Here is a 13,306-nt window from a genome sequence, read left to right as displayed (position 1 = left end):
GTTTCTATGAATGGAGTGATATAAATATTGTCAAGCCCATTTTTTTAAAAGGGGGAGGACTTTAAAATGTGTTATTTGACAACAAGAAATAATGAATTAATCATACATTTAAAAGAGAAACAAGCTATATGTTACCTGGGAGTTCAATTTATTTTGCCAAATTCACTTCCTAGAAAACTATTTAATTCTTTACCATTTCCAACTTCCAACACATAAAGCTGCAACTGATCCCTTATAATACACCTGAATGGGTTTTCAAAGCAATGGTCAGTGGTATACAAAGCAGTGAAAAGGAAATGGCTCCCTAAGGCAGGTCAAGCGAGCTACCTTTCACAAGGTTATTACATTCAATATAACCTCACCACTGCACCTTGACAAGAGCAGCAAATTGAACTGTTTAAAATAATTTTTCAGTAATTAAAAAATGGCTATAAATTGCCAATTTGATATTACTTAACCAAATAATCTTAGCAAGAGGTTTGCCAGGATAGGTATATACTGATCATTACATTTAAAGGTAAAACAAGGCTAAAGCTATTACTTATATAATCGATGGCAGAATCAAGATTTTTAAGGATTTCTGTAAGAGGAAATAAAAATAGTAAGAAGTGGGGGAAAAAAAAGTTTAAAATCCTGCACTACCAATGCACTAACTACAACAGGATCATTTGGCCATGTGAAAGTTCCTATGAGAATACGTGAGGCTAGGGGGTGTAGCTAAGCATGCTCAGTGCCCTGCATTCAATGTGAAAAAGACATAGCTGAGCTCATACTTTAACAGGTTCCCTCCCTGCCAAAGTGAATTACTGCGAAGGCGTAAAATTCAGAAGAAACCATTTCTGTCATCCAGACCCTGGGAAGACAGAAGCCTGCAGGGAGAAACCTGTGCCCTGCCTGTGGACGAATCACAAGCTGGGATCTGGAAAACAGATCAGAGGGAGTCAAGTAAGACACAGTTTATCTTGAAAAAAGAAGTCAGTGTGGGGACTGTGCCCCAGATAGACAAAGGGACAAAGAAGGGAAGAATCGGATTGACATGTTTAGAAGGAAAAAAAAGTAAAAAGTTTTAATTGTTGCTAACCTGTTTTTTATTTCACTGTAAATAAAGATAATAAAGGTAATAATCATGTGGTTGTACAACCAAGTATCTACCTTCCAAAAAAGATGACTGCACATAGAGATACAGTGGTACAAGGTGTCAAAAGCCTGGCAAGGATGCTGACGAGAGCAATGAGTTCCAAGCAAAAAAGTATGAAATATGTAATACCCAAATAATATAAACTGAGTTAAAATAGAACCTACCTAAAATTTGAAAGGCTACCTATAAGTAAAGGACTAAACTTACATTATAATTGATACTATGCTAAGTATAAAAAGTACTTTTTAGATATGTGTAAGTCAAACATCTTCTAAAATGAACTTGAGAACCTTGATTGAGGAGACTGAACTAATACTAAGATCTCTTATAACTCCAATTCCACATAAACATTTATATACTAGAACATATCTAATCTGAAATTTGTATAGGACAGTGAAGAATACTACCAGTTACTGGGGAAACAAAATAGAACCTCCTACAAGTCCCTACTTATCCCTAGACCTCATATTCCCTACCTACATAAGAAACACTTGCTTTCTATATACTTTATGATGTATAAAATCTCCATTTTTAACCTTTATAACAATTTTTATTTGAAGAGTTCCACAGTAGGGAAAGTTTAAAATTACTTAATAGATGATTTCTAACTTCAAGTCTCTCACATATATTAAAACTAGGATTCTTGTTTTTGATTTATGACATTGTTCCCCAGTGATTTGTAAGGAACAATAAATCAAATTGCATTTCAGTTCACTATGGCATAACAAAGGACTAAAGCTCAAGTTTGACCAAAACAACAACAAAAACTACATTATGTCCAAGAGTTCCAACTAGATATCAAACACTAGCATTTAGGAATTTTCTAACATAGCATTTCTCTCCCAATGGAAATATGTTTATACAGGCATAAAGTATAATCAAATAAATCTAGTTTCATTTTCTAAAATTTAAACAAGACAGTAGGGGTCAGGAGTACAGGGCAGAAAAAGGTAATGGAGATAAATCTAAATATATACTGTTTAGAAAGACAAATCCTAAATCTATATAGCATGTCAAATGCTTTAATAAATAGAACTTTTATGTGCTTTTAAGAGGCAATCTGTGGCTTTTACAAACCTGTGGATTATCCATGTACCATACAAAACTATCTTCTCTGGTATCCAATATGAAGTACCTTCGAAGAAACTTCCCACTATTTTCATTTTCTTCAATATCTAGAAAACCACAAATGCGGTTCTGACGATCCACATAAGGCATTTCTGGGCTTGAACATTACACTGCAAAATAAAGACATTAACAGTAAACTCCCTAAGAATAAGATAAGCATTCCCCAGAGGACATAGAGGTTCACTTTGTACAGTACTGGCACAATCTGTTCAACAAGAAGCCTAAACAAAAAGCCCCTGTTAAGTGAGGCTACATAATATAAACTCACACTGATATCTGAAGCATCCAGAAAAATCACTTAAGGAAGTAAATTTAGTATGAATGTTCACTAAGTCACCTGTTGACACTGACCAAGACAAAGAAGGGCCTGGAACTCAACACTGTTGAATGGTTTAGTTACTCTTTCCCCTAAAATAAACCTATATGAGCCAAACTAACTTACAAATCAAGATATGCTACATTTTTCAGTTGTTTCAGAATATTTTTTAAGTCAAAAGACTCTAACAATAAAAGCTAGTATTTACTGACCACCTATCTGTATTTAGGTTCTTTTTTATGAAACATATATTTCATCTTCCTAACAACCTTTGAGCAGGCTTCATCTCCACTTCACAGATAAAGATATTAACACTGCCGGGGAGACTTGTCCTGACTACAAAACTAGTAGGGGGAAAAAATCAATACTTAAACCTAGAGTCTTAGGTTCTAGGACTCTTAAATTCTTCATCATCTTGTCTCTCTAAAACCCTTTAGATTTCTGTAAACTAAAGTTAGCTAAAAAAGAGGGCTAAGCAGGTACCTCCAAATAGAAGCCATTCAAAAGTCACCTATGCAGTGAATTTAACAAAATCCAGGCTTATCTAATGCTGATCAACTACCACATTACGAAAATACAGAGCATAGAGGAACCTATTGAACACACCACAGGATGAAGTCAGCAAAGCCACACTATGGAAAGTAAAAGGACAAACAATATAACCCACAATACACAAAGAAAAGGAAGTTGGGAGGTGGAAAGCAAAAGAAGAGAGGAAAGAAAGGAAGGCTTTACTTAAAAAAAAAAAAAAAAGTATCTAAATCAGTAAGATGATACTCCACCTAAAAGGCTAATAAAAATAGAGTTAAAAGTTAATGAAAATAGAAAAGAAATATTTAAAAAATTAACTAAAATCAAACGCTGGTTCTTTAAAAAGATAAATAAGGGAGGGAAAAACAGAGAGAGCAAGGGAAGGGGTGATATTGTCCAAAAAGAAATGCACTCTTCCTAGCCAGGCACAGGTGTCTCATGCCTGTAATCCTAATCATGCCTGTAACCCTCAGGAGGTTGAGATCTGATGGTGGCAGTTGGAAACCAGCCGGAGAAAAGTCCATGAGACTCTTATCTCCAATTAACCACAAGAAAACCAGAAGTAGTGCTGTGGCTAAAAAGTGGTAGAAAGCTAGCCTTGAGCAAAAAAGATGAGGGAAAGTGCCCACAGCCCCACAGACAACAAAAACAAAAAAACAAAAATCCGCCAAGGAAATGTACTCTTCACCTGACTTATGTATGTAACCCCCTCTGTACGTCATCTTTATAATAACAATACAAAAATGTTTTTAAAAAGATCCATATAACTAGTGAAACCTAAAATACAGCTATGTGGATAGACCATGCAGAGCAAACAATAGTCATTATGAGGAACTTCAGAGAGGTTCTATATTGTACAGTTTGCAGACATTAAATGGATATTACTGTACACTTTTATGCAAACAAATTTGGCAATTTACAGGAAATAGACAAATTACTCAAAAAATAGATTTTTGAAAAAATCTGACACAAGATGAAAAACAAACTCTGAATTATCCTGTATCATTTTCTTTTTTCTTTTTGGAGGAGGGAAAGAGCTAGTCCTGGGGCTTGAACTCAGGATCTGGGTGCTTGTCCCTAAGCTGCTTTTGCTCAAGGCTAGCGTTCTACCACTTGAGCCACAGTACGACTTCTGGCTTTTTCTGTTTATGTGGTGCTAAGGAATGGAACACAGGGCCTCATGCATGGAAGGCAAGCACTTAACCTCCGAGCTACATTCCCAGGCCCTTCCCACATCATTCACTATCCATAAGTGGCAAAAAAAAAAAAAAAAAAAAAAAAAAAAAAAAAAACCAGAAGCAACCTTCAACTGTAAATGAATCTCAACTGTAGTATTTCTAATACTATGAAATACTTCTTGGAAAAACAAACTTTTGATATACAAAACATCACAGATAAATCTCAAATTTATTTTGCTAAGTGAAAGAAAGAAGACTAAAAGACTATGGAGCCGGGCGCTGGTGGCTCACGCCTGTAATCCTAGCTACTCAGGAGGCTGAGATCTGAGGATCGCGGTTCAAAGCCAGCCCGGGCAGGAGAGACCCTGAGACTCCTATCTCCAATAAACCACCAGAAAACCGGAAGTGGCGCTGTAGCTCAAGTGGTAGAGCGCTCGCCTTGAGCTGAAGAGCTGAGGAACAGCGCCCAGGCCCAGAGTTCAAGCCCCACAACCGACAAAAAAAAAAAAAAAAAAAAGACTATGGAGACAGAGAACAGATTACAGGGAAGAGGAAGATTTTTAAAGAGGTGCTTCAGGAGGTAACACAGATGTTCTCAACATTGACTGTAGTGTGAGGTACAAGACTATGTACTTCAGAAAACAATTTCTATTGCTGTGAACAGGTGAAAAGCTGATGACAGAGGACATAAGGGAACTCTGTGTATATGCTGGAATTGTGTAACTTGATTGTGGTGGTAGTTATACAGTTTACGTACAAGCAAAACCTTATAGAATCTATACACTAAAATGGGTAAAATTTATTGTATGTAAACAATATCCCAATTATCCTGAATTTAAACAACAAAAAAACATACACACCAGATCAATAAAAGCAAAGAGATCATTAAAGTGTGAAACATCTATAATTTATACACTGTTGATCGAAATATAAAATGATACACCCACTTCAGAAATAGTTCTGACAATAAAACAAGAAAAATACTACTCCATCCCAGGTATCCATGCAAAAGCAATGAAAACATATACACACAAGGACTGGCAGCTTTATTTGTAACTCTCGAGCTAGAAACAACCCACAATGTCCATCAATAGGTGAACAGGATAAATAAAATGCTGTATATCTATACAATGGAGTACTAGTTTACAGTACAAAGGTATATTAACAAAGGCAACAATATGAACAGCTCTCGAAATCATTACACTAAGTAATAAAAGGAAGACATGAAGAGCCATATGATTCTATTTCTAAAAATCTCTAAAACCCACAAATCAATCTATAGAGACAGAATGCAGATCAGTGATTGCTTGGAGCTAGGGAGAAGGACTGACTTGAAAAAGTAAATTAAGGATATGGTAGCAACTGAAAATCATTGAATTATTACAAATAATACTCCCCCCACTTTTCTCTATCATCTATCTCTAGGGTTTGAACTCACAACCTTCTGCCTTCTAGGCAGGTTTTCTACCACTTACACAGTACTCCTCTTTTTTGGGTTAAGCCTTGGACTACAAGCTTCTCACCTATTCTTCCCATAGCCAGCCCAACTGTAATCCTTCCTATGCCTCTCATATAGCTGGGCTTGTTGGCTAAGAAGGGGTTGCACTAACAGTTTGCCTGGGTTGGCCTTGAACCATTATCCATCTGCTGTCATCCTCCCATGTAGCTCAGATTACAAACATGCACCATCATACCTGGCTCCTGTCATTTTTTTTTAATTTTGCATGGCAAATACCTGAGCAACACAAAAAAAAAAAACAAAGAGAAAAATATTTGCAATGTACAACGAATAATCTAACTTGAAAAAAATCTCAATGAAAATATATCAAAAGTTTGATAGAAAAAATGAGTAAAAGCAGCCAGGCATGGTAGTTACATACCTGTAATTCCAGCACCGGAAAGCTGAAATGGGAGGGTCATGAGTTTGAGGCAAGCGTGGGCCATATACTGACTTAAATGCTAATCTGGACTATATAGCAAGACCCTGTTTCAAAAAAAACTTTTTTAATGAAAAAAGAAAATGGTAAAAGATATTAACAGATATTGTTTAGAAAAATAATTTTATCATGGCTTTTAAGCAGGTAAGGTGTTCAACATCATTCATAACAGAAATTTTTAAAAATATATACTGTAAAATTCTTAGGACAGACAACTTGCATCTTCAAAACTAAATTAAAAAGCAGTAGAGCAAAGACACCAAGGAGTAACTTTAAAACTGAAGAGACTATGAAAGACCTATAGACTGATTGCAACATGTGGCTCATACTTGTAAGTCTAGAGCTACTTGAGAGCATAAGAAATACTAGCCAGGACATAGAAGTTGGTGAGATCCCATCCCGGCTCAATCAATAAAAAAGCTAAGTGGAACACACCTGTTATCCTTGCTGTGAAAGATTCATACATACAAGGCCAGCCTGGACAAAAATAAAACCTATTCAAAAAAATAACAAAAGCAGCTATGCATCAGTAGCTCATGCCTGTAATCCTAGCTATTCAGGAGGCTGAGATTTGAGGATCAAGGTTTAAAACCAGCCCTAGCAGTAAAGAAGTCCATGAGACTCTCATCTCCAATTAACTACCCCAACCCAGAAATGGTGCTGTGGTTCAAAATAGTAGAGCACTAGCCTTGAGCACAAAGGCTCAGGAACAGTGCCCAAACCTTGGACTAGCATTAAAAAAAAAAAAAAAAGTAAAAAGGGATGAAGGTGTAGCTCAGATGGTACAATGCAAAGCCCTGAGTTCTAACCACAATAGTGCCAAAAAATAACAATTAAATTAAAAACTGACATATTTAAGAAAACTAGAAATAAAAATATTGCCGAGCCGGGCGCCGGTGGCTCACGCCTGTAATCCTAGCTACTCAGGAGGCTGAGATCTGAGGATCGCGGTTCAAAGCCAGCCTGGGCAGGAGAGACCGTGAGACTCCTATCTCCAATAAACCACCAGAAAACCGGAAGTGGCGCAGTAGCTCAACTGGTAGAGCGCTCGCCTTGAGCTGAAGAGCTGAGGGACAGCGCCCAGGCCCAGAGTTCAAGCCCCACGGCCGACCAAAAAAAAAAAAAAAAAAAAAAAAAATATTGCCGGATAATATTAAGGAAATAGACATATATTGCTATAATAATGATAATATGGTTGTTACCAAAGAAAAAAATTAGTCCTTATCATTTCCTGACAGAAAGACAAAATATACAGCATTTGGGACTGGACTTGCTACATAAGAAGGCATTACTTGCCGAGTGTTGGTGGCTCACACCTGTAATCTTAGCTACTCAGGAGGCTGAGATCTGAGGATCGCGGTTCAAAGCCAGCCCGGGCAGGAGAGACCGTGAGACTCCTATCTCCAATAAAACCACCAGAAAACCAGAAGTGGCGCTGTAGCTCAAGTGGTAGAGCACTCGCCTTGAGCTGAAGAGCTGAGGGACAGCGCCCAGGCACAGAGTTCAAGCCCCATGACCGACAAAAAAAAAAAAAAAAAAAAAAAAAGAAGGCATTACTTGGATTGATGGTTGTTGGGGCTAAATAAATGGGGCTAAATAATGGTTGCACGAAGTTATTTAGAATACTCTATCTACTTTTGTGGATGTTCACAATTCTCCATAAGAGAAAACTTTAAATACAACTATGCTACACAGAGATACCATTTCTCATCTATCAGATTTGTAAAATTCAACACCTTGACAATACACAGTATTGGTAAGGCTGTAAAAACCAAAGAACTTTCTTACACTGATAGTGGGAATGCAAAATGGTGAACCCTATTGAGATGTATACTGAACTTTAATACTATCACACATGTATTTATCCTATAACCTGGCATCCCTACTTGGTATTAGAATCTAAAACTATTTTATGTTTATGATAGGACATGTATAGTTATATACATTATAGGATAGTGTATCTATATTGAAATAATTTATTTAAAAAATTTATTAAGATAGAAAACATTTATTAGAACTAAGATTTTATAGCAAAAGAGGTACAGACATAAAAAAAATTCTACACAATGTATCAGAATTTGAAATTCTATATATAATTCATGATCTTTGGAAATACAATAGAAAATCACAACTTTGCAATCCCCAAATAATCAATGATTTAAGCAAACATCTTCAAAGAACACTAAACTCACCAGATGAAAGGCTGTTAGGAAACAGAATACTCAGAGTCTCAAAGTATCACCCCACAATTTTCTTACTAATTATAAAGGAGACAACATATCTTTATAATGGAGATATATTATAGCCCCTACATTTACCAGATGATTTAGAATCTAATGAATCTAGAAGATAAGTTCTTATGGATACCATTTTTCTCTCAGGAGACCAAACATTGTATGAGTCCACTAATATGAAGTATTCAAAATGGGCAAATCCCTAACTATGGGTGGAGGATAAGAGAGCAATGAGTTGGTTGCACTCTGCTCAAAACTCTTCGAAGCAGTAGTATCAACCTCAGCTGTTTATCAGAATTGTTTGAAAATCTGATATCCCAGACTGCCTGGTCCTTTCTACCAGATCAATTAAATCTGAAACTCGGGGATAGAATCTAGAAATCAGTACTTTTCTAAGGCTACCTAAGTAATTATCATGTTCAGCCAAGATTGAAAACCATTATTTCAACAGTACCATATCCTAATCAAAATAAAAACCAAAGCATTAAGGCCTATAAGCCTCACCTTTCTGCTCACCCCATCTCAATACAAACAGACTGCTTCTCCTTCATCTAGCCCCCAGACTCATCAGACTGACAGACAGACAGACATAGATATAGACATACACAGAGACACACACACAAAGTGCCTTAAACTCAACTGTCATTTTATTTAGTGACCATTAAGGTCCTAATCTGATTTGCCAAGACCTCTTATTAGTATTTATCAATATCTAAGAAATGATACCATTTATTCTTTGCCTGCTTCTTTCCTGTTTCCCTACACAGCAATGCAGGTACACTGAGAGCTGGGATTTTTTGTTTTTAATGCTATTCACTGTTGTTTCTAAAATACCTAAAACAGTGGCTGATACATGAAAGGCACGAAAAAACTATTGGCTCATTGAAATATTGAGTAACCCATAATTACTGCATTAAATACTAACAATGGAAGTTTCCAGATAAAAGCTAGCTTTTCCTTCACCAGGTAAGAAATTATTTAGCAGATTAAACTGTCTTATTTAGAAGGAAAAAGGCCCAAATATTTCTTTCTCTTTGAATTTATATTCTTAGTAAAACTCACATTAGGCAAGGAAATAAAATTATTAACCCTCCCCCCCATTTATCCTTATGCCCTCCTTCTGCTCTAAAGCTAATTAGGCCGTACAAATCACTCATATAGTAATATAACCACAGTCAGCATCTCAGAAACCATGAGGTACACCAAAACACAAAATGACAAAATTTTTTTAAAAGGAACAATCAAATTCTGGTTAGTGAGACCTCCTCAGGTCCACAAAACTTCAAATAATTAATGAGATGCTGCATGAGCTATCATGTCGCCCCAGAATTTGACAGAAACAAAGTTGAGGAGGCACTGTCATCCCTCCATATCCAGAGACTGGTCCTAGAATCCCACAGATAACCAAAACTTTGACACTCCAGTCCCTTATATAAAATGGCAGTATTAGAGCATGACCTCTGTACATCTTCTCTGCATCATAACACACCTATTTGTACAATACTTACACAACATTTCACCCAATGTAAATGCTATATATCTACTGGACTGCATGGCTAGGAAATAATGACAAGAACAAAGTCTGTAGATGATTAGGACAGACACAAGTCTTTCCTCCAATACTTTCCATCTCTGCTTGGTAGTATCTGCAGACACAGAGGGCAAGCCGTACAGACATCAAGGGTCAGGCATCAGTGGAGTCAGGCATGGCTCACCCACCTCCCTGCCACACCCACCTTGGGGATCTGGCACCTCCTTACCATCCTCACCTTTTATAGAGGCAACCGTCAAAAGTGAGGGGGAAATCACCTATTCAACTCTTCAGAGAGTCAAGTGAAGAGGAAGGTGTTCACTAACAATGCCTAGAGCCTCCAAGAGGAATCATTCACTGAGATCAAGTGTCATGAAGATGGGGTGACTGGCATCACATTCTCCAACTCAGTGTCTAAATACACAGTGAACTGTGTGACAGACTCAGGACAAGGACAACCAAGGAGAAACAGCAGGTCACAGGAGAGACACAGACAAGCAGCCTGCACACCATTTGGGATCAAAAGGATAATAATTTTCAAACCTTGAATGGCAAGTAGTAGTACTAAACAAGTGGTTTAGTAGGACTAAACTCAAGTGGTCTTGTCATCACCAAAGAATCTGACTAGAGAGAGAAAAAAATCCTCCCCTGACTTACCCTAGAACACTCAAGAATATGCTGGCAGTGTGTTGGCTGGAAAGTTTAGCACAGAAAATTTCACATGCAGGAAATGCTCAGTAGGTGGTCTTCCTACAACTCTTACAAGGGAAGAAGGCCAGTCTAGCTATCAGTGGACATCAATGGCCGGCCAAGGTTAATCAAAAGAGGGCTTTAGAAGAACCAGATAAAAAAAACATTTCCCTTTTTCCATTAATCTTCTCAGTTCTCCCAGTCTAATTACATCCCTGAAGCGGAACAAGAAAGAGGTATCCCAAGAGCACATGATTTAGGCAGAAAGTGGCCAGGCCCTGGGGTCAAGGGGAAAACAAGTTCTACAATCAATATAAAATTAATAGTTTTAGTGGTATTCACTAGACACTATGTTGAAATGAACTAGATACATCCTGTGGGTGTGGATGGGAAGAAAAACTGGGAGAGTGCAAGGGAAGGGGTAACATTGTGGTGACACTGTCCAAAAAGAAGTGTACTCTTTGCCTGACTTATGTAACTGTAATTCCTCTGTACCCCTTTATAATAACGATTTTTAAAAATATTTTTAAAAGCCAGGTGCCAGTGGCTCATGCCTGTAATCCTAGCTACTCAGGATCCTGAGATCTGAGGACTGTGGTTCAAAGCCAGACCGGGCAGGAACATTCAAGAAACTCTTATCTCCAATAAACCACTCAGAAAACTGGAAGTGGTGCTCTGGCTCAAATGGTAGAGCGCTAGCTGGCCTTGAGCTAAAGAGCTCAGGGACAGCACCCAGGCCCAGAGTTCAAGACCCACGACCAACCAAAAAAAAAACATATTTTTTAAAAGATTAATAGATTACACTGGCTAGATTAGAATGGAGTTCTTCAAAATGATGTAAAGCTATCTCGACATACTGAGGCTGTATGGAGGTAAGGAGAGAAAGAACTTACCAAAGCATTGTTGAAGCAGTGAATGGCAATAATTTAACACTGTCTTATACGTTTGTTCTCATCAAGTCTGGACTGCTCAATGACCTGATCTGAGGACATATGCGTTAACACTGCTTGCAAGGGGAGAAAGCACCTGACATGGAGATGCTCAGGGAGGATTTACTGCACTGGGCAAGAAGCCCTGTTAGAAGCCCTCTGAGATAGCTTCCAATTCTAGTGTTTGTTGAATCCAGAATCTAGAGCTCAATGGCTAAACTAAAAAAAGAAAGGCTCCCTGAAGTGGGAAAACCACAACCTTTTGAAGAATAAAGCTAACAACAGACTGACAAGTCTGGTAAGTTTTACTTGGAAAAAGTATTTTAGTCTAAAACATATTTAATTTTTAAAGGAATATCCTAAATGACTCTTATTTTCTTTTACAAAATTCCACAGAAATTTCAGCTCAATAATGAAAGCCTGATATCCTAGCTACTCAGGAGGCTGAGATCTGAGGATTGAGATTTGAAGACAGCCCAAACAGTAAAGTCTATGAAACTCTTATCTCCAATTAACTGTGAAAAAAAGCTGGAAGTAGAGCTGTGGCTCAAGTAGTGGAGCACTCCTAGCCTTGATCACACACACACACACACACACACACACACACAGAGCTTGATATAAAATCCCTGAAACACTACCTTCCCAAATCTCAAGTAGTGGAGCACTCCTAGCCTTGATCACACACACACACACACACACACACACACACAGTGGAGCACTCCTAGCCTTGATCACACACACACACACACACACACACACACAGTGGAGCACTCCTAGCCTTGATCACACACACACACACACACACACACACACACACACACACACACACACACACACACACACACACACACACACACAGCTTGATATAAAATCCCAAATCAAAGCTATTCAACCAGTCAGGAGGCTTACTAAAATAAACAGCAAACAAATACTTGCTTGGATCTCATTTAGAAGTTACAAATTCACATACTTTATCACATAGTACCTACAAGGAAAAATATTACTTTGTTAAGTGGTTTAAAATTACTAATTTTAACAGAGTCCTACTGCTTAGCAAATATCAACAGAAAGTTTACCTTTCAAACAAAAGCATGTTTCTAAAACTAATTAAGCATTACAGGCAAGCATCTAAAGCTTCCAAAAGTATCTGAGTCATGAAGTCCTTTCAGATACCAAGTCAATAACCATCCAAATGCTGTGTACTCACGAATGCTCAGAAAACTTAAAATTAAATTCACTATTTATCTCCTACTGAATCCATTTATGATTGCAGATCTCAAGTGATTTCTTAAATTTTGAAACTTAAAAGTCTTCACACTACCAATGAAGGGTTAAAAGTAACTCCATTTCGAAGCAGTAACCATTCTGCTGTTCATATTAACCCAGAGCCCATCCGAATTAAAATAAACTGCTCAAGTAGGTGAGCACCCATGCTCACAGCAATAATCTAATTAGAGAAAGTACTTGGGGCAGTCACTGCTACAGTACTTGAAACTTTCTATATCATTAAAGCAATTATGAAAGTTTTGTCCCATCTGAATAGTTACTACATTCTATGAGAAAGCTATCTTCCTCATTTTTACTAATGCCAGGGTTAAACATTAAGAATAGCTAACATCAAGCAATATGTTGACATCAAAGTCTGACTAAAATTATACTAAAAAAATGATTTTTTAGATTTCATTCTGGGCTTT

At 37.4% G+C, this 13,306-nt stretch overlaps 1 protein-coding gene across 9 annotated transcripts in view; it reads right to left on the bottom strand.

The window, feature by feature from the left end:
* The window catches only part of Plekha1 (pleckstrin homology domain containing A1), a 51,345-nt gene that overhangs the window by 35,671 nt on the left and 2,368 nt on the right, over window positions 1-13,306 (bottom strand). For all 9 annotated transcript variants that reach the window (XM_069988211.1, XM_069988214.1, XM_069988220.1 and 6 more), the window contains exon 2: window positions 2,216-2,376. In XM_069988211.1, the coding sequence (XP_069844312.1) occupies window positions 2,216-2,356 (141 nt within the window). In that variant the 5' untranslated portion in view covers window positions 2,357-2,376. The remainder of the gene's footprint in view (window positions 1-2,215; window positions 2,377-13,306) is intronic.

The sequence above is a fragment of the Dipodomys merriami genome, unplaced genomic scaffold (assembly GCF_024711535.1).
Source record: "Dipodomys merriami isolate MVZ:Mamm:240054 unplaced genomic scaffold, mDipMer1.0.p SCAF_35, whole genome shotgun sequence".
Taxonomy (NCBI): Eukaryota; Metazoa; Chordata; class Mammalia; order Rodentia; family Heteromyidae; genus Dipodomys; species Dipodomys merriami.
The sequence above is the reverse complement of the archived record's forward strand: the minus strand, read 5'-3'. Positions and strand labels throughout refer to the sequence as shown.